At 46.8% G+C, this 25,649-nt stretch overlaps 1 protein-coding gene across 9 annotated transcripts in view; it reads right to left on the bottom strand.

Moving 5' to 3' along the window:
- DAB2IP (DAB2 interacting protein) overlaps positions 1 to 25,649 on the bottom strand; it is a 317,250-nt gene that overhangs the window by 246,711 nt on the left and 44,890 nt on the right. For 2 of the 9 annotated variants that reach the window (XM_083597213.1, XM_083597216.1), the window contains exon 1: positions 20,784 to 21,224. The exons of 1 other annotated variant lie outside the window; for it this stretch is intronic. In XM_083597213.1, the coding sequence (XP_083453339.1) occupies positions 20,784 to 20,904 (121 nt within the window). In that variant the 5' untranslated portion in view covers positions 20,905 to 21,224. Of the gene's footprint in view, positions 1 to 20,575; positions 21,231 to 25,649 lie in introns of those variants that run through there. 6 more of the 9 variants (XM_083597214.1, XM_083597219.1, XM_083597215.1 and 3 more) reach the window with 5 other exon arrangements.

Raw genomic sequence — 25,649 nt, 5'->3', positions numbered from 1 at the left:
TGGCTGGTGCCTATTGGGACAGGTAGGGTGAAAGGCAATAAACCAACAGCAGGTGGCGCCAGAGCCAATGGATGGCGGAATCCAGTAATTCTGGTTTTGTACCCAATCTTCCTCATCTACAAGTGCAAAACTGAGATGGAAGAGGAGGAGGAAACTGGAAGACAAGGCCACCCCTTGGACAGGATGTAGGAAGGTAGGCTGGTAGGGGCTGAATAAGGGCAGAATGAGGTTGGTGGGGGCAAGGCCCCAGTCATGCTCATGGACCAGCATGCTTTGGTGCTGAAACCTGAACTCAAACAGGGCTCCTGCTTTTAGCTCCCCAGGGGGTCCTTTTTTACACAATTATCTCAGACTGAAGGACAGCTTTAAAAGAGGGGCCACTGCTATCATCCATGAAGGAGTGTCTCCACCCCCATCGTCCAGCCCGGACACTGAGGTCCAGCGGCGAGGGCCTTCTGGCGGTTCCCTCATTGCGAGAAGTGAGGTTACAGGGAACCAGGCAGAGGGCCTTCTCGGTGGTGGCGCCTGCCTTGTGGAACGCCCTCCCTTCAGATGTGAAGGAAATAAGCAGCTATCTTCTCTTTAAAAGACAGCCCTGTTTAGGGAAGTTTTTAATATTTAATGCTGTCTTGTTTTTAACACTCGATTGGGAGCCGCCCAGAGTGGCTGGGGAAACTCAGCCAGATGGGCGGGGTACAAATCATAAATTACTATTATATAAAATGCCAAAAAGGAGGGAGCTACATGGGCCTCCGAAGGAAATCTATAGAATTGTAGAGGTGGAAAGGGCTTCAAGGATCTTGTAGTCAAACCCCTTGCAGTCAAGAGAATCTCTGAGAGAGGAACGTCCAACCTCTGCTTAAAAACCTCCAATGAGGGAGAGTCCAACACCTTCTGAGTTAGTCCATTCCACAACTGAATGGCTCTTACCCTCAGAAATGTTTAGTCGGAAACTCCTTTCTTGTAATTTGAATCTATTGGCTTGGGTCCTCCCTTCCAGAGCAGGAGAAAACTAGCTTGCATCATCTTCTATGTGAAGGTCCTTTGGGTATATCCTGTCTCCTCTGAGTCTCCTCTTCTCCAGGCTAAACATACCCAGCTCCTTCAGCCACTCCTCATAAGGCCTGGTTTCCAGATCGGTTGCCCTCCTCTGCACACTTCCCAGCGTGCCAATAACCTTCTAAAATGGTGGTGTCCAGAACTGAAGGACAGCTTTAAAAGAGACGCTGCCACTTTCTTTCCCTTCTTTCCCCTCTATGGCAGGAGGGGAGAAGCCAGCTGCTGAGGCTGCGCCACTCTTGGCTCTATGCTTGCCCCCCCTTTTTTTACATTGGGGGCCTTGACCCCCTCCCGCAAAAGGGTTGGGTCCCCTGGAGTTGGCACTCCTAAACAGGACTATTACTGTACAGTCTTACCTTGGGTTATAGATTCTTCAGGTTGTGTTTTTTCGGGTTATGGACCTGCCGACACCCGGAAGTACCAGAACGGGTTACTTCCGGGTTTTGGCGGTTGCACATGCGCAGAAGCGCTAAATCACGCTTTGCACATGTGCAGATGCACCGAATCACAACCTGCGCGTGCGCAGACGCACTGCTGTGGGTTGCGAAAGTGCATCCCACATGGATCACGTTCGCAACCCAAGCATCCACTGTACTTCCCTTGATCTGGACTCTACCCATGGCCCCCTTGGTCATTTCTGATATTTTTGTGTTTTGTTTGTGGTTGTATCTTATGCATTAAAGTGGGTTGGGTTTAATAACCCTCCAACTCTACAATTCTATGATGGAATACAGTGGTACCTCGGGTTAAGTACTTAACTTGTTCCGGAGGTCCGTTCTTAACCTGAAACTGTTCTTAACCTGAAGCACTACTTTAGCTAATGGGGCCTCCCACTGCCACCGCACAATTAATGTTCTCATCCTGAAGTCTGTAACCTGGAGCATCTGTAACCTGAAGCGTCTGTAACCAGAGGTACCACTGTAAAAGAAAACTAAACAGCAGAAAGGCCACTTGCTGGTCTCCACGAGCTTTGAGAGGGTGTACGTGCCCCCACTGGGAGGCGGCAGAAACACAGTTCCAAGCCCTGCACCAGCCTCTTGGAGAATGACAAATGGGTCTAATTTTAAACCTCCCCAGAGCTGCCTCCGTCTTTGTCAGAGAGCCACGTGGCAGGGAGTAGATGAAGCTGGCTCTTCTCTTCCACTCCATCATCCTGTTCAACTGAGGTGTAGGAGAGCTGTCTCTTTGTCTGCTCCGGCCCCCACTCCACTACCCTCTGAAACCGAGCTCAAATTTTTATCTCACTCTGATGTATTTTTTAATTCATCTTTCAGCTTTGCCCCAGAGAGGCAGAAAGAGGAGGAAGAAGAAGAAGAAGGGCGTAGGCATGGGCTGTCGACAAGCGGCGAATTTGTTCACCCAGCGCTGCATCAAGATAAATATCATACTTATTTTATTGGTGGAGTTTAATAAATAAGTCATTTTGGGAAGAAAAGAAACTCTGGGGGTTTTGTATATTCAGGAGGAGGGAGGGAGAGAGAGAAAAAGCATGTCTGTTTACAGCAAAGTCACCGGAAAATAGGTTTTGAGTGGGAGGGCTTCTCATACCAGCATTATTATTATTTTTTGAAAGAAAAAAAAGGTTTATATATTCCCCCTTCAAACATAATATTCAGCTACACTATAAGAGGGTGAAAAATCTTCACAATCTTTCTGCCTGCTTTGCCTCTTCCCTGCTCCATCAAGCCTCCCTAGAAGGCCTACATTTTGCTGCTTTCAACCTCATTTATCTAAAGGAGGGGTGGGAAGCCCCAGGGCTGCGGAACAAAGATAGCCCCCCAGGCATGTCCATGTGGCCTGCAGATCTCTCGCTAGGCCTCACACCCCACTCTGGACGTAGCCCTCACTGGTGGGTATGTCTAGAGCAGGGGTCAGCAAACTTTTTCAGCAGGGGGCCGGTCCACTGTCCCTCAGACTTGGGGGGGGGCGGACTCTATTTTTTGAGGTGTGTGGAAGGAACGCATTCCTACGCCCAACAAATAACCCAGAGAGGTTTTTAAATAAAAGGACACATTCTACTCATGTAAAAACACGCTGATTCTCGGACCGTCCGCAGGCCGAATTGAGAAGGCAGTTGGGCCGGATCTGGCCCCCGGGCTTTAGGTTGCCTACCCATGGCCTAGAGCAGTGTGGATAGGGCCATGGAAAAGCCTTTAGGGCTGGGGGTGGAGCTGAGAAGAACCAGCTGGGAAAGGCAGTGGAGCAGAGCCCACCCAGCTACCCATGTTGGGTGCTTCACTGCACCAGCTCAAGTGCAAGTGTGGTGTTATGGTTAGAGTGTTGGACAGAGACCTGGGAAACCAGGGTTTGAATCCCTGCTCAGTTCACTGGGTGAGACACAGGGCCAACCATGCCTGGCCTACCTCAAAGGAGAGGGAGAAAAACCATGTATGCCAGCCTGAGATCCTTGGTGGCATACAGATAAAATTAATAAATGAATGAATGAATGAATATAGGCTATCTGTGCATGCAGCAGATGTTGAAGTCATTAGCATTGCTCATGCAAGCTCTAATAATAATAATAATAAAACAGGCCAAACTTTCATCTCGCCCAAGAAGCCACAGGTCACCTCCACGGCATGCACTTAAATGTTACACTGCCACTTTAAACTTTAAACAGTGAGGGTTTCCCCCAAAGAATTCTGGGAGTTGTAGTTTGTTAAGGGAGCTGAGTATTGTTAGGTGCCCCCTCTCAGAGCTACGATTTCCAGTGTTCCTTGTGAAGAGGGGTTGATTGTTAAACCACTCTGGGAGGAGAAGTGTCTCAGCACCCTTAATAAACTACAGCTCCCAGAATTCTTTGGGGGAAGCTACAAGTGTCTTAAGTGGTGTGAACGTGGCCACAAATCCTCCCAGTGGAACCAGTTCCACGCCTTCAGTTGCCCCACATCAAGGAACCCCAGAGTAATCAAGCCACATCTATACACATGGAGGAAGGCAGCCAGAGTTCATCCACAGGAAGGGGAAGGCTATGAAATAAAATCAGGAAAGGGCAGTGTCCACTCACAGCAGGGGAGGCTGGAGCAAGGCAGAGCAAGAGCCCGGCTGAGCTCAGGAGGCTGCTTGCTTTTCTGCAGCCATTTATTTTATTTATTCGTTTTATGTGAGGGATTGTATATAATGCCCCTCTTAAGGCATGCCAGAGCGGTTTGCCGCATAGAGTTCAACAAAAATAAAAACAATTGGAATCCACCAGCACACTGCACAATTAAAATAGCAGTTGAAAAGAAAAGAAAAACCACTAAGTGGAAACTTTCAGTGTTTAAAGATAGCATCCATCCACCACTTAAAATACAAATCACTGGCATGCATAAGAGAAGGTGTCCGTCCTAAACTGATCCCTGAAAGATAATAAAGCAGGTACCAGGTGCGCCACAATTTGATGCGGCCACAGATGAGAGCTCAGTTGTTATATGATCTCTGCGATCACTGTGAGCCTCAGTGGAAGGTCTTGGCCTCTGGGTGTGTTGACAGAGAAGACGTTCCTGAAGGGAATTTGAAGGTCTAAGCCAGCATCTTGAGTTGGGCTTAGAAGCACACTGTGGAACCAGAGTAGATCCTTTGCAGACTGGTGAGATATATTGCCAATGAACTACAGTTATTGCATCCTCTGAACAACCTTCAAGGGCAGCCCCTTATTTGATGCACTGCAGTAACCTAGATGGCATGTTTCCAGCGTGCGACTCAGCATTTCTGGACTATCCTTGTCCAGAAGAGGCTGTAGCTGGTGAAGACACCTATCCAGGTTAGAAAGCACTCTGCGCTACTGGGGAGTCAGGCTTCTCAAGTGATAAAGCCAGATCAAGCAGTATTCCCAAACACTGAACTTTCCAAGGGAGTGCACCTTATCCAAACAGATTCAATGCTGCCCCTCCTTCCTGGATTAGGGGACCACCCATCACAGCACCTCCATTTCACCAGGAGTGAGTTTCAGTTTACTGGCCCTCATCCAGCCCATTAGCAAGCTCAGACAACAATCCAGCTCTTCACGGGAATGCAAAATAGCACAGGGGACAAGATGGAAGGCCATGGAACCCTGTCACACAAATGCCAAGCCATGCAGGCAGGAGTGGAACCACTAGGTAAAGGTAAAGGGACCCCTGACCATTAGGTCCAGTCATGGCCAACGCTGGGGTTGCGGCGCTCATCTTGCTCTATAGGCCGAGGGAGCCAGTGTTTGTCCGCAGACAGCTTCCGGGTCATGTGGCCAGCATGACTAAGCCGCTTCTGGCGAACCAGAGCAGAGCACGGAAACGCTGTTTACTTTCCCGCCGGAGCGGTACCTATTTATCTACTTGCACTTTGAGGTGCTTTCAAACTGCTAGGTTGGCAGGAGCAGGGACCGAGCAACGGGAGCTCACCCCATCGTGGGGATTTGAACCTCCGACCTTCTGATCGGCAAGTCCTAGGCTCTGTGGTTTAACCCACAACGCCACCCGCATCCCATAGTGGAACCACTACTGTACCTCAAATCCTGAGTCACACAACTGCCCTCAGAGACCACCCTGGTCAAAGGTTTCAGAAGTTTCCAGAAGAACTAAAAGGTCCATGCTCCCATCTCTCTCCTGAAAGAGACCATCCCATGCCAGAATTGGGTCTGAAAGCCAACTTAAATGGGTCACTAGATTTAGTGGCTTAATAATGATGGCCACAGACCCTCTAAGTGTCCCTATTTTCCAGGGACATTCCTGATTTAGAGAAGCCGTCTGATTTGATCCCGGAATGTTCCGCTTTTCTTTAGGATGTCCCTATTTTCATTTGAGAAATATTGGAGGGTATCAAGTCATCTGGCCCCCAAGCCGTCTGAAGGCAACTCTGTATAAGGAAGGGTTTTTTAAGGTTTAATGTTTTATTATGTTTTTTATATATTTTGGAAGCTGCCCAGAGTGGCTAGGGCAACACAGTAAGATGTGTGGGGCATAAATAGTAAGGAATGGGACGTCCCTATTTTCATCTGAGAAATGTTGGAGGGCATGTGGGGATGAGTGGTTGGGTGGGTCCTGAACTGGGGCTCAGCTTAACCACCACAAGCAATACCATCAGGGCAGAATTTTAGAGCAGGAATCTTGAGCCCCCCAGTGCAGAATGAGCAGGGGGTGGCAGCCCATATGCAGCAGGGCTGTCTCAAACACATTACTACCTAAAGAATGCCCCATAGGACCAGGAATTCCAGAATCTAAAATCCCCACTTCCTATACCACTGCCCAGTGGCTTGTCACTCATGCTCCTGCTGCACCAGTGCTGAGTTCCCATTTCTAACCCTAGCAGACTGAGCCCCAGACTTCAAGGGTTACACTAGCCCCCTTGAGAATTTCATCAGCTGACCCCCACCCAAGGGCCAATCCCAGCACACCAGGCCTTAGAAAAGTGGAGTCTGTTTGCCTCGCCCTCTCTGAGAAACTCAGGCCACACTCAAACCATGCATTTAAAGCAGGGGCAAAACTAGGCTTCATTTCACTCGGATCAAAGACCCAATTTGCCTCTGCCATGTGCAGTTGTGTAGACAGAGAGAGAGAGAGAGGCTGGGAGCCTCAATGGTGTGCTTCTGGCCCATGCTGAGGTCCGGTGTCCATTAAGTCAGTCTCCAAACTCTGCCCTTGAAATGCCTCCAGGGTCCACCCCTCATTCTCCTGGGGAAATGCCCCTCCATCTACAGTGGGGAGACAGTCCATAATGAGGACAAGGAGGTGAGCTGGAGACCCTTAACTTATCTAGGCTTGTTCCTCTGCCCTGCACGATGAAATGGTGAAGGTTTATCTACGATTGGAAAGATGGAACGGCTGGAGGGGGAAAAGAGAAAAACCAGGTTAGCTCCAGAACTGTTCGCTGGGGTTGCCATGGATACCGTTTAATCATCAGGGATGAAGGCTACTGGTTGCCATGGCAACCCACAGGCCCAGAGAGCATCCCGATGCAATAATGTCATCAGTCGGGCTACAGTAACCTTCGTATACTCAAGAACAAGGCTGGGCCTGAACTATGGCACCCTGAGGTGGCCATCATGACAGAAGACGGAGGCTGTACACTAATCGCGGGCTCTGGCTCCAGGGTCTGAGCATGGCCGGCTGCCTTGACAGGAGTGACCAGAGCAATGAGTAAAAAGGACTGACAGGGCAACATGCCCCTAGCTTCTTGTTCTGCCACAACTTTGCTTAGTTTAAAGCCACTCTCTCACACAGTACATTTAAAGCACTATGATACCACTTTAAACAGCTGTGGCTTCCCCTAGAGAATTCCAGGAGCTGTAGTTTGTTAAGGGTGTCGCGCATTCTTAGGAGGCCTCCCTATTCCGCTCCCAGAGCTACAGTTCCTAGCAAACCCTGGGAAGAGACATTATTTTGTTAAAGCACTCGGGGATTGCTTTAACAAAAAGTTAAAGGGGGATTGTCTTCTAGAAACCCTCAAACCACTAACAAACTACAGTTGCCATGATTCTTTGGGGAAAACCATGGTTGTTTAAAGCGGTATGATACTGCTGTAAACATATCAATCAATCCATCCATCCATCTTTACTGCGGTCCAGAGACTCAACACATTGTTACAAAGCAATGCACAATTCTCCAGGTTGGTGGGGACGCTTTAACGGGTGGAGACCACCCAGGTGAGAATGCAGAGATGAGCGCTCATCAACTATCCCATGAACTACTACCCGAGAGGGCACCGTTCTATGCGGAAATACTCGTGGACCACTGTCTGCTGACTGCAAGAGCAGTGGAGGAAATTAACACCAAACTAGGAAAGGTAACATCTCTCCTGATGGAGTTGGTGCTTCTGGCGACCAGAAATAGCTCCCTCAATACTAAAGAGGCCGACCACAGTGTTGCCCTCCCCCAAGACCATCCTGTACAGGGGTGTAACCGGTCTGGACCTGATAACCGAGAGACTACAAATAGTAAAAATAACAAAAGCGAAAGTAGGGACCTGATCCTACAAAGCACTCAAATAACTCTTGATATACAATGGTAGTGCAGATGTAGCAGGGTAGGACAGCTGAAAATAATGCCAATATATTTCACATCTGGCAGCCAATGTGCTGCTTTAGTTTCAAATAGTACATGAGGAGGCGAGTCCAAAAAGCCAGGGGCACAGATTTTCACGGCTATCTATTGGCTATGGTGGCTCATTTGTCAGAATTAATGTATTTTGGTTTTTTGGGAGGGCGTTTTTTAACAATAATTTTTATTAATTTTCAATTACAATGATCCAATGGTAGCCTCGTTATAAAAATGAATGAATGAATTTATTAATACGGTCACAGACCAGCGTCAACACACAATATCACAGATCATAAAAATATATATCAGAAATACAAAAGACAATATGAATATAACAAGGATTTAAATATAAAAATTAAAATTAATTATTAGCGTGCCCCCTGTAAATAACATTTAGGGGTTTAGTCACTATGGAATACCACTTGCTTCCTGCGATTGTTATAACAATGCCAAATTACAACACAATTACTAATCCCAATCATTCAGATGCCAAATTATATAATTTAGGTGGCCTCCCGCGTGCTAGAATTGATGGTTTGATGATTTACTTAGTTTCTGCATTCCAAGATCTTATTCCTCTCAATTACATTCCATTCAAAATAACCATCCCTTATATAATGTCTGCAACATTAATGACATCCATTCATCTTGACACATTAAATGATTTATAAACTTATAGGTGTAGCTATATCCTTATTCCTCCTGTTTGTGACACTTATTCTGTCCATTGTGTTCCTTCCTTCCTTGTTAAAACTTATGTCTATCTTTGCCCTGCCAGTGCTTCCATCATGCCTTGGGCAGAGCTAACATCCCACTGTTGTTTCAGAAGTTCTCCATCACTCTGTCATGTGGTTCATTGTTTTACAACTTTTACCAAAAAGCTCCCCAAAATCCCTGTTCACATTGTTTTACAACTTCAACAGCAGCTGAGAAAATCACATTGTCCCAGTATAAGTCCTGTTTTCAACATTTCCCCCCCCTACCTAGGAAAGGAGTGATCTAATGTACTTCAGATAGCTCAGTGATGAAGCTCCTTTGGCAAGTAGGCAGATTCCATTCATCCCCCCTCCTCCGTTCAGCCGAAGATAAGCAAATATACTTCCAATTAAATTAAATTCCGAGTCCTTTTAGCATTATTCAGTCCACAGATAGTAGAGAATAGGGAAGGGCCTGGGAGAGATTGCCTGCTGGAAATCCTGAAGAGTCTCTGCCGGTGAGTGTAGACAAGCTTGAGCCAGGTGGACCAAGTTAGTACAAGACAACTAGTTGTGTTCCTAAGTCAAGGGCACCACCTAGACTGCAGTACCGGCTGATCTGAACATTTCTTTGGCTGACCCCCACAAGGACATCAATCCCAGCCTCAGAGGCTTCTTCTCAGTTACTGAGCAACTCACCTCTGGTGTGAGGACACCCCCAGCTCCCTTGGATCATGGCCCATGCCTGTTGCTCTTGTTCTTATATGCCTCTGGCCTACGTGTGTTCATAGCCAGTTCTCCCTAGGGCACTGGGTCCCACCTTCCCAGAGTTTGGACCATTTCCAAAGCGTGTGAGAATTCCTGGAGAACAGGCGAAGTCCCGGCAGACTGGAGGAGGGCAAATGTTGTCCCTATTTTCAAAAAGGGGAAAAGAGAGGACCCAAATAATTACCGCCCAGTCAGTCTGACATCAATACCAGGGAAGATTCTGGAGCAGATCATTAAGCAAACAGTCTGTGAGCACCTAGAAAGGAATGCTGTGATCACCAATAGTCAGCATGGATTTCTGAAAAATAAGTCATGTCAGACGAACCTGATCTCGTTTTTTGACAGAATTACAAGCCTGGTAGATGAAGGGAACGCAGTGGATGTAGCCTACCTTGATTTCAGCAAGGCATTTGACAAGGTGCCCCATGATATTCTTGTAAAGAAGCTGGTAAAATGCGGTCTTGACTATGCTACCACTCAGTGGATTTGTAACTGGCTGACTGACCGAACCCAAAGGGTGCTCATCAATGGTTCCTCTTCATCCTGGAGAAGAGTGACTAGTGGGGTGCCACAGGGTTCTGTCTTGGGCCCGGTCTTATTCAACATCTTTATCAACGACTTGGATGATGGACTCAAGGGCATCCTGATCAAATTTGCAGATGACACCAAACTGGGAGGGGTGGCTAACACCCCAGAGGACAGGATCACACTTCAAAACGACCTTAACAGATTAGAGAACTGGGCCAAAACAAACAAGATGAATTTTAACAGGGAGAAATGTAAAGTATTGCACTTGGGCAAAAAAAATGAGAGGCACAAATACAAGATGGGTGACACCTGGCTTGAGAGCACTACATGTGAAAAGGATCTAGGAGTCTTGGTTGACCACAAACTTGACATGAGCCAACAGTGTGATGCGGCAGCTAAAAAAGCCAATGCAATTCTGGGCTGCATCAATAGGAGTATAGCATCTAGATCAAGGGAAGTAATAGTGCCACTGTATTCTGCTCTGGTCAGACCTCACCTGGAGTACTGTGTCCAGTTCTGGGCACCACAGTTCAAGAAGGACATTGACAAACTGGAACATGTCCAGAGGAGGGCAACCAAAATGGTCAAAGGCCTGGAAACGATGCCTTATGAGGAACGGCTAAGGGAGCTGGGCATGTTTAGCCTGGAGAAGAGGAGGTTAAGGGGTGATATGATAGCCATGTTCAAATATATAAAAGGATGTCACATAGAGGAGGGAGAAAGGTTGTTTTCTGCTGCTCCAGAGAAGCGGACACGGAGCAATGGATCCAAACTACAAGAAAGAAGATTCCACCTAAACATTAGGAAGAACTTCCTGACAGTAAGAGCTGTTCGACAGTGGAATTTGCTGCCAAGGAGTGTGGTGGAGTCTCCTTCTTTGGAGGTCTTTAAGCAGAGGCTTGACAACCATATGTCAGGAGTGCTCTGATGGTGTTTCCTGCTTGGCAGGGGGTTGGACTCGATGGCCCTTGTGGTCTCTTCCAACTCTATGATTCTATGATTCTATGATTCTATGATTCTGTGTGATAAATGGCAGAGCAGTGGTCACCTACAATTCTCATCACTGAAATGTCCAGACCAGGAAGCAAGAAGAAATAATGACGAAAGAAGAATGGCAGACGAAATTAATGGACTACGCAGAACTGGATAAGATGACAGGAAGGATTTGAAACCTGCAGGACCAGAGATTCACAGAAGATTGGAAGAAATAGACGAACTATTTGAAGAGCAAGTGTAATCAACAAATTAAGCTAGTAGGACTACAAGAAGTTTTGTAAGGAGGAATATATGAAATATTGCAAAGAAGATAAAGAAGAAAGACATTAGTATGATACTTAAATGTAACAGTGAAAGTAAGAAATGTAAATTAAGTGGAAAAGATTGGAAAATTTTCAGATGTGATTGATGGAAGTAAAAAAATTGTATAAGATATAAAAGTATGTTTAATAATTGTTGGAAATGATATGTTAAAAAACTAATAAATATATACATGTGAAAGGTCCAGGCCAAGGAAGGTCAAATTTCTGTAGCCAGCTTTTCTTTCCAAGCTTAGAAAGAGAGGAATATACCTCCATTCTGCCTCACACAACAACGCAGAGCTGGCCAAGCATCTTCTGGGTGCAGCATATGTACTACCCCCTACCCCCCACTTTCCTCTCCTACATGCCCACCTTCACCCCATCAAATCTCACCCCAGCATCTCTGCAAAGTTTCCTCCTTTCACCTTGGTGTTGGTACCACTATCCCAAACCTTTGCTGTGATATGGGGGGGGGGTCTTCAGTGGATGTGATTATTGCTGTGTATATTTTGATTTTTATGTCTTACCTGTAAGCTACCCAGAGAAAATTGTGTTATGGGGAGACATCTAAATAATGATTTTAAAATAAAAGTAATCAAACAAATTATGAGCATCATTTGTGGTTACATCTGCAAGGAAGAATCTTTTCTTTGAACTGCCCTGAGACCTCTGGGTATAGGGTGGTATATAAATTCGAAGAAGAAGAAGAAGAAGAAGAAGAAGAAGAAGAAGAAGAAGAAGAAGAAGAAGAAGAAGAAGAAGAAGAAGAAATAATTGCTCCAAATCTGAAAATTCAGATCCCCAAAAGTTGTGGCTGTACCTTGTGGGCTGTCACTTGAAAGTAGATCTATAAGCTTTCCCCCTACAATTAACATCATGTACCCTGTCACATTGCCTCTTACTCACCTTTTCTCTAAATGAAAAAAGTCCCAAGCACTGCAATCTTGCCTCAAAGGAGATTTGCTCCACGCCACTAACATATTCCCGGAAACAGCTTTGTGTCTATGAAACGAATCCTCCTGCTTAGAAGAAATTATTGACCAAAGCAAACAGCCCCTGCCCCTTCCAACATTCCAGGGCTCCCCTCCCTGCTCATAGCCAATATTTCTCATGATTAAACTCTCAGTTTGAGCTTCTCTTCAGCCCCATGAGTCACATTGCCTCAGAAATGAATAACTCTCAGGGAAGGATCAGTGGGAATGAGAATGAATTTCCTTGTGTTGTCAGATTTTAGGTAAGGCATGACTCAGAAAAGAGCAGAGAAAGGGGAACCCCTGGAGTGGTCTCGCCCCCACAGCTAGAAGGTGGTGAACTGAAGAAGCTGCATGTCTGGAAAGAGCAGAGAAGGTTCTCTCATGGAGTTCATAAATACCCTCATATTATGGTTTATAAATAGGGCCAGGCCAGCCCTTTCAGGTAGCAAACTGAGCCAATTATCTGAGGCAATTTCTGATTGGAAACTGACCCCAGCCCCTGGCCCCCAGTTGTTTGCCTGGCAACGTCACTAATGCCATCAAAGACTGCCTGGTAAGGCTCTCCATCCCACATCTTTATCTTGGAAGTGCCAATGGGGTCCTTCCTCACTGCGAGGCATTTTTGGCAAGGCGGTCAGGAAAGTCTCTCCACCACAGGTGCCATTTGCCGCAAGTGGCTACCAATACTGTTGAGCCTGGGCATGTTTAGCCTGGAGAAGACAAGACTGATAGGAGATACAATAGCCATCTTCTAATACCTGAAGAGCTGTCACATGGAAGAGGGTGCAAGTTTTCTCCTGCTCCAGAGTGGAGGACCCAAACCAATGGATTCATGTTGCAAGAAGATTCCAACTAAACATCATGCAGAACTTTCTGAGGACAAGAGCTCTTTGACTGTGGAATGGATGACCACAGATGGCAATGGACTGTTTTTAAACAGAGGGTGGATGGTCATCTGTCAGGGATTGAGGTTGAATCCTGACAAGACAGAAGTACTGTTTTTGGGAGACAGGGCAGGCAGGTGTGGAGGACTCCCTGGTCCTGAATGGGGTAACTGTGCCCCTGAAGGACCAGGTGCGCAGCCTGGGAGTCATTTTGGACTCACAGCTGTCCATGGAGGCGCAGGTCAATTCTGTGTCCAGGGCACCTGTCTACCAGACTCATCTGGTATGAAGGCTGAGACCCTACCTGCCCGCAGACTGTCTCACCAGAGTGATGCATTCTCTGGTTATCTCCCACTTGGACTACTGCAATGTGCTCTATGTGGGGCTACCTTTGAAGGTGACCCGGAAACTACAATTAATCCAGAATGCGGCAGCTAGACTGGTGACTGGGAGTGGCCACCGAGACCATATAACACCGGTCTTGAAAGACCTACACTGGCTCCCAGTAGGTTTCCGAGCACAATTCAAAGTGCTGGTGCTGACCTTTAAAGCCCTAAACGGCCTCGGTCCTGTATACCTGAAGGAGCGTCTCCACCCCCATCATTCAGCCCGGACACTGAGGTCCAGCACCAATGGCCTTCTGGCAGTTCCCTCACTGTGAGAAGCCAAGTTACAGGGAACCAGGCAGAGGGCCTTCTTGGTGGTGGTGCCTGCCCTGTGGAACGCCCTCCCACCGGTTGTCAAAGAGAAAAATAGCTACCAAACTTTTAGAAGACATCTAAAGGCAGCCCTATTTAGGGAAGCTTTTAATGTTTAATAGGTTATTGTATTTTAGTGTTTTGTTGGAAGCTGCCCAGAGTGGCTGGGGGGACCCAGCCAGATGGGTGGGGTATAAATAATAAATTATTATTATTATTATTATTATTATTATTATTATTATTATTATTATTATTTTGCTGTGATCCCTGCATTGCAGGGGGTTAAACTAGATGGTCCTTTGTGATGCTTTCCAACCCTACAATTCTACCATTCTCTCTGTGTGCAAATGTGCTTGCATTAATGTGTGCACTGTGGGGAAGACAGCAGGAATGAGCACTCCATGTCCTGGGAGGGAGAGTGTAAGATCTTATTTTTAACACCGCAACTGGGTCAGTAGCTGCCTGGAGTTGAATGAACGAACCGTATGAGCAAGCACATCAAGGGAAAGTAAAATAAAACCAAGCACACATCGCTTGCTGAAGCCCAGCGCAGGAGATGCTCAGGACACCACCTGCCTAGTGTACCGTCCTAAAGAGCCACACTTCCAATGTGAAAAAGAGAGTCGGTGTGGTGTAATGGTTAGAGCATGGGTAGGCAAACTAAGGCCCGGGGCTCGGATCCAGCCCAATTGCCTTCTAAATCCAGCCCGTGGACGGTCCGGGAATCAGTGTGTTTTTACATTAGTAGAATATGTGCCTTTATTTAAAATGCATCTCTGGGTTATTTGTGGGGCATAGGAATTTGTTCACCCCCCCCCCCCAAATATAGTCCATAATGGCAGATGAAGATGGTGGACTATATGGAACTTGCCGAATTGACCGGGAGACTCCGAGACCAGAGAGAAGAGACGGTGGAAGAAGACTGGAAGAAGTTTAAGGAATATTTGAAAAAAATATGTTAATATTTAAATCTTAGAATAGCTTTGGAAGTGGATGTAGGTGGTAGGGTTAAAAGTAGAAGACAGTGTATTTTATAAGTGATAAAATGTGAAGTTTTTTATGGTTAAAGTAAGTGTGGGGGGGAGATGGTTAGAAATTATGATATATGTAAACTGCTAAAGATGAAGTAAAATGAAAATCAGATAGGTGGGACTTGGGGAAGCCCACTTAACAATTTTTAGAAAAATAAGGATATGACAAGAACTTGTTTGTATTTTTTGTCCTTTCTGTTTGTGTTTTTTATTTGTGTTATAATAATAATAATAATAATAATTTTTTATTTATACCCCGCCCTCCCCAGCCAAGGCCGGGCTCAGAGCGGCTTACAAGCAATAATAAAAACAAGATGAATGATTACAACTTAAAAACAAAAATAAAAAACAACATTAAAATAATGGAACATTAAAATATTAAAATGTAGCCTCATCGCAGGAGGAGAAGGAAAAGAAAAAAGAAAGAGAGGGAGGGAGGGAATCAAATTGGCTCCAAGCCAAAGGCCACGCGGAACAACTCTGTCTTACAGGCCCTGCGGAAAGAAATCAGATCCCGCAGGGCCCTGGTCTCATGAGGCAGAGCGTTCCACCAGGCCGGGGCCAGTGTTGAGAAGGCCCTGGCTCTGGTTGAAGCCAATCTAACTTCCTTAGGGCCTGGGACCACTAGAGTGTTGTTATTTATGGACCTTGAGGCTCTCCGTGGGGCATACCAGGAGAGGCGGTCCCGTAAGTACGAGGGTCCTAGGCCGTATCATTATTATCATCATCATCATTTTATAATTATTATTATAAAATGAATAATTTTTTTTGAAAGATAGATAGATGATAGATAGATAGATAGTCCAGCCCCCCACAAGGTCTGAGGGACAGTGGACCAGCCCCCTGCTGAAAAAGTTTGCTGACCCCTGGGTTAGAGTGCCAGGCTGGCACCTGGGAGGCCAGGGTTTATATCCCCTCTCAGTCACATGAAACCTTGGGCCAGTCACTGTTTCACTCTGGCTAATCCACTTCACAGGGTTGTTGTGGAGATTAAATGAGGAGGGCGAGAACCATGTGCTGTGCCACCTTGAGCACCTAGGATGAAAAACATTGGTGCTTATATGCAATGAATTTTTAAAAAATTGGAGGGGGAGACAGGAGATAGAATTTGCCAACCCAGTAAATCAGGAATCCACTTTCATCAAGCATGCTTCTCATATATCGTTTCCAACCACAAATGGCAAGAACTTCAGGACAAGAACTTATATTGGAAGCCTCAAGATTCCCAAGACCTTCCAACCAATCTGTTCAGCATCCCGTTTGTTTGTATTTAGTTGAAAGGAACTCTGCAGGTAACCTTGACTTCCAGAGAAGGTGAGGATCCCCACCTCTCCCCAGGTAGCCATCAGGGAGTTTCAAATCAATGGGAATTACAGAGTTGGAAGTGGGGCCTCAAGGAAAAGCCCAGCATCTGGATCCAGCATCTAGTCCAGCATATTTCTCCCCCACAGTGGCCAAGCAGTGGGGTATGAAAGCAACAGCCTTTTTATGCCATAAAAATGTAAAGGTAAAGGGACCCCTGACTATTAGGTCCAGTCGTGGCCGACTCTGGGGTTGCGGCGCTCATCTCACTTTATTGGCCGAGGGAGCTGGCGTACAGCTTCCGGGTCACGTGGCCAGCATGACTAAGCCGCTTCTGGCGAACCAGAGCAGCGCACGGAAACGCCGTTTACCTTCCCGCTGGAGCGGTACCTATTTATCTACTTGCACTTTGACGTGCTTTCGAACTGCTAGGTGGGCAGAAGCTGGGACTGAGCAAATAGTATTCATCTATTTAATAGTCACTTGTTCTTTGGGTTGTTTTTTTTAAGGAAATGCAGGCTGAAATCCTCCCCTCAGCCATGGAGGGTGACCACTGAGTGACCTCAGCTGAACCTATTTCACAGAGAAGTTGGGAGGATAAGATTGGGCAAGGGATGGAAAGATGAGAACCATCTTGAGGTCCTGGGAGGAAAAGAAGACTATCAATATAATATGCAAATAAGTATATTTCTAAGGATGTAAGAAGATTCTGCTGGATCAGGCCCATGGCCCATCTCGTCCAGCATCCTGTCCTCAGCCCAATATACCTGAAGGAGCGTCTCCACCCCCATCGTTCTGCTCGGACACTGAGCTCCAGCACCAAGGGCCTTCTGGTGGTTCACTCATTGCGAGAGGCAAAGTTACAGGGAACCAGGCAGAGGGCCTTCTCGGTGGTGGCACCCGCCTTCCGGAATGCCCACCCACCAGATGTCAAAGAGAAGAACAACTACCTGACATTTAGAAGACATCTGAAGGCAGCCCTATTCAGGGAAGTTTTTAATGTGTGACATTTTAATGTACAGTGGTACCTCGGGTTAAGTACTTAATTCGTTCCGGAGGTCCGTACTTAACCCGAAACTGTTCTTAACCTGAAGCAACACTTTAGCTAATGGGGCCTCCCACTGCCGCTGTGCCACCAGAGCACGATTTCTGTTCTCATCCTGAAGCAAAGTTCTTAACCTGAAGCACTATTTCTTGGTTAGCAGAGTCTGTAACCTGAAGCGTATGTAACCTGAAGTGTATGTAACCCGAGGTACCACTGTATTCTTAATCTTTGTTGGAAGCTGCCCAGAGGGGGCGGGGTACAAATTATCATCATCATCATCATCATCATCATCATCATCATCATCATGGTCACCCAGATGCCCCAATGGGAAGTCCTAGGGGAAGGACCCAAGGACAAGAGCCCTCTCTCCTCCTGTGGTTCCTGGTATTCAGAAGCATTGCTGCCTCTGACTGTGGAGGCAGAGCATCGCCATCATGGATAGGGGCCACTGACAGCTTTCTCCTCCATGAATTTGTCTAACCCTCTTTTAAAGCCACCCAAGTTAGTGGCCAGCAGTGTCTCTCTGCAGGAGAGAGATCTCTGGTTTAACTCTGCGCTGCATCAAGAAGGACTTCCCTTTATCTGTCTTAAATCCTCCAAGATCTGACTTCACTGGATGTCCATGAGGTCTAGTGTTACGAGAGAGGTGTTGTGTCATTCACAACTGCATATGTTTTTCTCGTCACCTCTTACCTTTTCTCTAAAGCAAAAATTCCCTAAAGTCTCTAAAATATGGGAGTTTCACTGGTGTGCAGGAGAATGAGGGTCAGTGTGCAAGAAAAGATACAGCTGTTTGACCAGGACTTCCATCTAGCAGTGCTTTAGGCACTCCGCACACAAGGTTATTGAAGAAGGAATATTGGCACTGCCCTTATTATTTAGCGATTATTTATTATAAGGTATTTTTATACCCAGGGCGGTTTACAAGAAACAGCAAAACAATTAAAATGGAAATGCCAGCACAACATTATTAATAAACGGAAAAGGCTGTGAGATCCCAGAGAGCGTCATAAAACAGTCAGCAGAATTCAAATGGCATTTAAAATGTTTGAGAAAGTAATAAAAGTCTCTGCCTGGTGCTGAAATAATAACGAGAGCAAAGCAGCCCCCTGAATCACAGAACCATAGAGCTATAGAGTCCAATCCACTGCACTTAAGAATCTTTTGCCCAATGTGGGGATCAAACCCATTAACCTGAGATTAGGAGTCTCATGCCCTACCCAAGGAAAGCTGCCCCACACTGTAACCACCCATGAGGCCCTCAGGCAGCTGAGACACCCACAGGAGGTCCCCTGCTGAATATCTATGCAGACACTCAACTATACCCTGTCTCCAAGCTTTGGACATTAAGTCTATGATTCCATCAACATTGGGTTCCATCTAGCATTTTGTTGGATGTAGAGTTGTAGCCAAATAGGAGCCCTACTTAGAGTAGACCCACTAGAGTTTCTTGATGTACATGACTAACTTTGGTTCATTAATTCAGCGTCTGCACTGAGGATAACTTAGTTGGATACAACTTGAAGAGGCTTAGTCAGCCTTTCTCAACCTGTGGGTCCCCAGATGTTGTTGAACTACAACTCCCATCACCCCTAGCTAGCAAGGCCAGAGCTCAGGGATGATGGGAGTTGTAGTACAACAACATCTGGAGACCCACAGGTTGAGAACCGCTGGCTTAGAGGAAAGGAAATACACATGAAGTGAAGGCAGGGGCACTATAAGAGGCAAACTGGGATGGGGCTGACCCTACCATGAGGCAGAGAGAGGCCACTGCCTCAGATGGCAGGTGCTGGGGGGCAGGGGGGACAGTCCTCAGCCCAGGAACTACTCTGCTGTTTTCAGGTGCAGTGGAGGACACTGTGTGTGTGTGTGTGTTTGCGTGCAAACCATTTTGTCCTTCATACCAACTTTAGAAGAGCCCTGCTGGATCAGGCCAATGACCCATCTGGTCCAACATCCTGTTCGCACAGTGGGTAACCAGCAAGCAGGACCAAAATATAAGGGCAATCTTAGTCCATGTGCTTCCAGAAAGCAGCATTGAGAAGCATTGCTGCCTCAGAATGTGGAGTCAGAGCGTAGTCATGGTGGCTAACAGCCATCAACAACCCTATCCTTCTCCATGAATTGTCTTCTAAAGCCATCCAAGTTGGTGGCCATCACTGCCTCCTGGGAAAAGGAGTTCCATAGTTTGCTGACCTTTAAAGCCCTAAACAGCCTCGGTCCTGTATACCTGAAGGAGCGTCTCCACCCTCATCGTTCTGCCCGGACACTGAGGTCCAGCGCTGAGGGCCTTCTGGCGGTTCCCTCGCTGCGAGAAGCCAAGTTACAGGGAACCAGGCAGAGGGCCTTCTCGGTGGTGGCACCTGCCCTGTGGAACGCCCTCCCACCAGATGTCAAAGAGAACAACAACTACCAGACTTTTAGAAGACATCTGAAGGCAGCCCTGTTTAGGGAAGTTTTTAATGTTTAACAGACTGCTGTATTTTAATACTTTTTTGGAAGCCGCCCAGAGTGGCTGGAGAGACCCAGCCAGATGGGCGGGGTATAAATAATAAATAATAAATGATGATGATGATGATGCTTAAAGAAGCACTTCTTTTTATCTATCCTGAATCTTCCAACACTGTGTGTCCCCCACCCACCCCCGCCTTTTGCTCTTGCCCTTTCCCACTCTTTTCACACGCACACACACACTATAATTGGAAAAAGAAAAATTACCATTTGCTTATAACAAAGCTTAGGGCTAAGTTCGGACGTATGGCAACTAATGTCGGAAGTGAAGATTTTGATGAATTTCCATTAAAAAAAGCTCAGAAACATCTCTCTAACATAGCTGGGAGCATTGCAAAGCTCAGAGCCATGGAGCTTTCAGCCACTCACCATCTCAACTTGCCCAGAGTGACATTTTGTGCCATGGGCCTGCACCCTGAGTCATCTAAGTACCTAGTGATACCCTTGACTGAAGGAATGGAAAGCCCAAGGTAAACCGACAAGCTCTGATTCCAGAACTCCAGAACCGGAGAATTGTTCTAGTCATCTAGCCATCTAGCCCAATCTCCTGCAATGCAGAAGTATCAAATAATCCAACTCACTGCAATTGCAAGATATTCTTCTAATTGAATCAAAATTCAGGGGGAGGGGCACAACAAACCAGGGAGATAATGAGAGGAACAAAAGAGTACGTGGGAAGGGGGTAAAAGCAAAATTCACTTGTTTCTGCTTATAATCTGACAATTCTGTCGAGCCATAACAAATCTTTTTTCCCTTCAAGGTGCAACAGAGGAACCTGGCTTCCCACCTGGAAATAGTTCTCTGCTGAGCAATCCAAAAGTTTGCATCCTCCTTGCACCAACAGAGTTCCACACCGTGTAGCCACCGTTGGTTAGTCCTTTCGTAAATCCCGGGACCCCAGTCTTATCCATGCGCCTTATCAACCAGCAGATTGAGAAAAGGAAAAAAGTGGTTTACCGTTTCAACCAAGGAAAACATCGGCTAGAGAAAATTACCCCGGCTGAGTGGCCTGTTCCTGCTTCTGGACCGGCTCCGCTGCCTCTGTAGACGTGACCTCCGCAGTAGACGGTAGTAGTAAGAGGGTCTCCCACAACTTCTCCTACCGTTGGCCGACATGTCTTCTCGCCTCACGCTGTCTCGCTTTCTTTTTAGATCTCTCTCTTATGTGGAAGGCCAGCCCCCACCCGGATCTTTCTACCTTCTCAGTTTACAGAAGAAAGTAATTTTTTTTTATAAAAAAAGGAGGGGGAGGAGGGAGGGGAGAGGGAAGGAGAAGAGGAGTAGGGAGAAATAACAATTTAAGAATTGGGGGTCCTCAAAGGCAGCCATGGGCTATTTCAGAAATAAAAGCCAGGAACACAGTCCATGGCTCCCCAACCAACATTCTCAGCAGCAGGCAATATAAACACAACATAACCATTCCCACCCCCTTCTCCTCTTCAAAGATAAGCTCTTTTTTCAAGAGTTGGAAAAAGGAAGCAGGAGATTGTGAGCAAGTTAAGAAGGGGGAAATCCTGGACTGGACTCCCGCCACTAGGGATGTGTGGGTCTCACTTGTTTGTCCTCATGGTTTCCAGCTGGCTAGCACTGCCTGCCTCTTCTCCACCATGAACCCCTTTGAGGTAGGGGGTAGGAAAGAGAAGTTCAGCTCAAATCTGAACCTGAAGCTGCCCAATTTCTGCTTCCCGAAGCAATGTGCAAACTCCCTAAAATTTCATACTTCTCCAGATTTTGTTGATGCAGTTCTCTGGCCAAAATATGCACGGCAGACGCTTGCATTGAGGAAGTGTGCATCATAAAGAGGCAAAAATAACAAAGAACGGTGCTTTTAAATGTGTTCCTTAGCTTATTTTTTAAGTGTATTGTATTGTTTTGCAAATGCATGGTTTGCTGCCCTGAGGCAAGGCGGGAGATAAATGTCATAAATAAATAAATGAAACCATGTTTGCCCAGGAAGTATTTTTCTGGTGTGCTACCTCAGAAGCAAGAGAGTGGAGCCTGGCAGCTGGATCTCACTGAATCCATGATGGAATGAGAAGTTCACATACAATAGTTTTACATCATCATCACTGGGTGGTACTCTGAGGTAGACTGCTTCTGAATAGGAAGGCTCTACTTCGAATAATGAAGCATTGGCGAGCCTGCCATCCAGCAGTCACATAACCATAGAACTGTAGGGTAAGAAGGCAGCTCCCAAAGAGTTCAACCGCCTGCAATGCAGCTAAAGAACCCTTGGCAGGTGGCCATCAACCCTGGTTGCCCCAGGAAGCCCCCAATCAGGGCAGAGGCATGGTATTGCTCCTCTCTCGGTTGTTCTCCTGCAGCTGGTCTTCAGTCATCCTTCCTCCTAAGAGTCCAGGCCAGGTTTTGCAGCTCCACAAGAGGCACCCTAAAGTAACTTTCTGAAGGCCCTGTGGAGTGGGCCAATCAACACATCATGTTCAGGTCAAGGAAACACGAACACAGCTGGCTGACAGATGACTCCTGCTCTTCCTGTGGGGTACAGATGGGGGGGGGCGGATGCCTGCGCCTTCTCTACCACCCCACCTCTGGGAGCTCCTTTTAATATTTACCTGCTGGCCGAAGAGGCTGCTCTCTCAGCAAGAGACAAGAGAGCAAGGCAAAACCCTCTCCCGCAAAACACAAGAAGCATTTCAAGGAGCCAGTAAGTGTGTGTGGGGGGGGGGGGGAATGGCCAGTCTCACAGAAGTGCTGCAAAGAAGATAAGGGCCCTTATATAAAAAGATTAATGATACTCTCCCCAACCACCACCACCGCTCCCTGTTAGAGCAGAACGGAAGCACAATGGGAATGATTAATGGTGCTGGTGACAAATCATGGATGGCCAGTATGGGGGGTGCATCCCTCCCCTGCAGGTGTGAAGGCTGAGCCGGAGTCAGCTGTCAAAGGGGAGCCAAGAAAAAAGACGCCAGGGTCGTGGTCATTGTTCTGACCGGTGTGGCTGGACTGCCTGGTGGGCAGCAGCTTGAGGTGAGCCATGATCATAGGATCATAGAACTGTAGAGTTGGAAGGGACCGCAAGGATCATCTAGTCCAACCCCCTGCAGTGCAGGAATATTTTACCCAAGGTGGGGTTTGAACCCCACAACCCTGAGATTAAGGGTCTCATGCTCTACTAACTGTGCTGGGAGCTGGGGCAAAGGGACCCCCTCAAATTTGCCAGGCCCTTTGAGGGATTCACTGGTGGCACAGACAAGAAGATTGGTAGAAAATAAGAAGTCCAAGATCCAGGATTGTTATGGTTTGAAGTTCTCACCCTAGCCACCAGGGGGATTGTGTATATACCGTAGTTTTCACTCAGGTCCACGTCAGTTAATTTAGGCGGGAAACCCTGGGGTGTTGTTGTTACAGTGTTGATAGCCGGCTGCCTATAAAAGCAGTCGGCTGAGCTGTTCAGTTCAGTTCAGTTCAGTTCAGTTCCAGCTTGCTATAAAGAATCACTTGGAGGAATCTCTGTGAGGTCTGCTTTGTCAACCCACTACCTAATAAGGATGATGCCAGGGTCCAAGTTTGGAGCAAGCACTCTTTGCTGGGAAAACCCCAGCAGTGATTTAAAATTGCAAAACATGCAGCTGAGTAAAGTGTGGAAATTTAGGTTGTTGGACCTTCCTTTAAAATATCCCCTTCCAAGTTCCTTCCAACATTCCCTCTTCTTATAGCATAGAAAAAGACCACATATTTTTCACATGCTAGTCTCTTCGCACACTGAGTTCATCAGGTAGACCGAGAGGGGACACAGGCTTGATTACCTATTCCCAAAGTGACCTAAGGCTGGCAGGACATTTACAGTGGTACCTCGGGTTACAGACGGTTCAGGTTACAGACTCTGCTAACCCAGAAATAGTACCTCGGGTTAAGAACTTTGCTTCAGGTTAAGAACTGACCTCAAGAACGAATTAAGTTCTTAACCCGAGGTACCGCTGTACTCTGTCATCTTAACCCCTTCATGCGTTGATTAGATTTAAGCATGTTTGTTATATGAGGTTGGTAATCCCACAGAATTGAAGTGGGGCTCACCAGGAGAACTTTACGTGATTTTGCCCTTTTCATGTTCAGTCAGAACCATAGCTGTCAACTTTTCCCTTTTCTTGTGAGGAATCCGATTCGGAATAAGGGAATTTCCCTTAAAAAAGGGAAAACGTTGACAGCTATGGTCAGAACCGCCATTTTTGTGTGTGGTGGCTGCCATTTTGGTCCACAATGCTCTGGTGCACTCCAGGGCACTGTGGGAAAAACAAAATGGCTTCTGGGCTGTGACAATGGAACAGTGTTGTTGTAAAGGAGGAGGAGGCTGCCAGAGAGCCCCTCAAAGCTGTTTGAGAACTTCACACACACAAGCTGCTGTTTCACGATGGTCCAGAAAATCCAAACTGAATGTTCCCACTAGATAACTTTTTCCTTCAGCTTCATTCTATTACACTCATTAAAACTATACTCAGAAAGAAATAGCCTGACATTCAGCAAAAATTACTTTAAGGTTCTCTGGCTCAAGAGAGATTTCTAATCACTGAACATTGCAGTTTGCTCCTGTCCCTAAAAGGCTTTGCTGCAATCCCCACCACCCCATTTTCTAGAGGGAGGGTGGAAATGTTGCTTGCAATTGGACTTTCGAGAGCTCAGATTTATTCCTCAACTTGCGGTGGTTTGTGCAAGATCGTCAGAAATTGCTGGGTCAGCACCAGAGAAAATTCTAAGATGGCTGCAGGGAGACACTAATATTGGTTTGTTTGCTTCCCGAGTGAGAACAGCCTTTCATAGCCCGAGGGCTCTGCCAGCTACAGAGAGGCCGAGATCAATCATTCACAAGAGCTGGCAGGGGACACATTGCTACCCAGTGACTGCTGGTGCCCTGGGCAACCTGTGCCCCCTGCCGTGAACTCTGTTCCGACCCAAGAATCCCCAGCCAACAGAAACAAAATTGCCTGGCCCTCGTATCCATAAAAATCTGCCAAAAAATGCAACTTCACAAGCCTGCTCTCTGAATAGCTTGCTATCTTTCTGTCACAGGGCTGGATATACATACAAGCAGACTGCTCTTTCACATTGGATAGGGTGCCAGGGTCATGGTGAACCCCACCCTAGGGCTGGCCGCTTCTAGCTACGGTTATCCCTGAACCTGATGTGCCCATATTACAATGAGAGAACACCAGCTTTGTGTTGGCACCAGGTTTCTCCCAGATCCAGTTGTGGGGGGAAATGGGCCGGGCAAAGGCCAGGCCAGAAGAGCGAGTCTCCCTTTTGAAAAGAGCCAATGGTCATGGTGGAGGGGCACACAAGCACAGGTGTTGGGAACCTGTAGCTCTACAGCCTGCATGGCTGGTGACCAGAGGTTATGAGGGTTGTGGTCAAGGAACAGCAAGTCAGAACTGTGGAGCGGGAAGGGTAGAGCCTCCAAGTGCCCCTATTTTCTAGGGACAGTCCCAGATTTACAGAAGTCGTCCCAGTTTCTGATCTGATTCCAGAATGCCACACTTTTCCATCAGAGAAATGTTGGAGGGTATGGAGTTATCTGCCCCCCAAGCCAACTGAAGGCAATCCTGTATAGCAGGCATGGCCAAACTTGGCCCTCCAGCTGTTTTGGGACTACAACTCCCATCATCCCTAGCTAACAGGACAAGTGGTCAGGGATGATAGGAATTGTAGTCCCAAAACAGCTGGAGTGCCAAGTTTGGCCATGCCTGCCTTATAGGGAAGGTTTTTTTAAAAAAAAAGTTTAATGTTTTATTGTTTTTATATATGTTGGAAGCCGCCCAGAGTGGCTGGGGAAACCCAGTCAGAACGGTGGGGTATAAATAGTATTAGTAGTAATAGTTGTAGTAGCATTTAGGACATCCCTATTT

Source organism: Podarcis filfolensis, assembly GCF_964270895.1.
Source record: "Podarcis filfolensis genome assembly, chromosome: Z".
In the NCBI taxonomy this organism is placed as follows: Eukaryota; Metazoa; Chordata; class Lepidosauria; order Squamata; family Lacertidae; genus Podarcis; species Podarcis filfolensis.
Note: the sequence above shows the minus strand (reverse complement) of the source record. Positions and strands in the feature narration are given on the sequence as shown.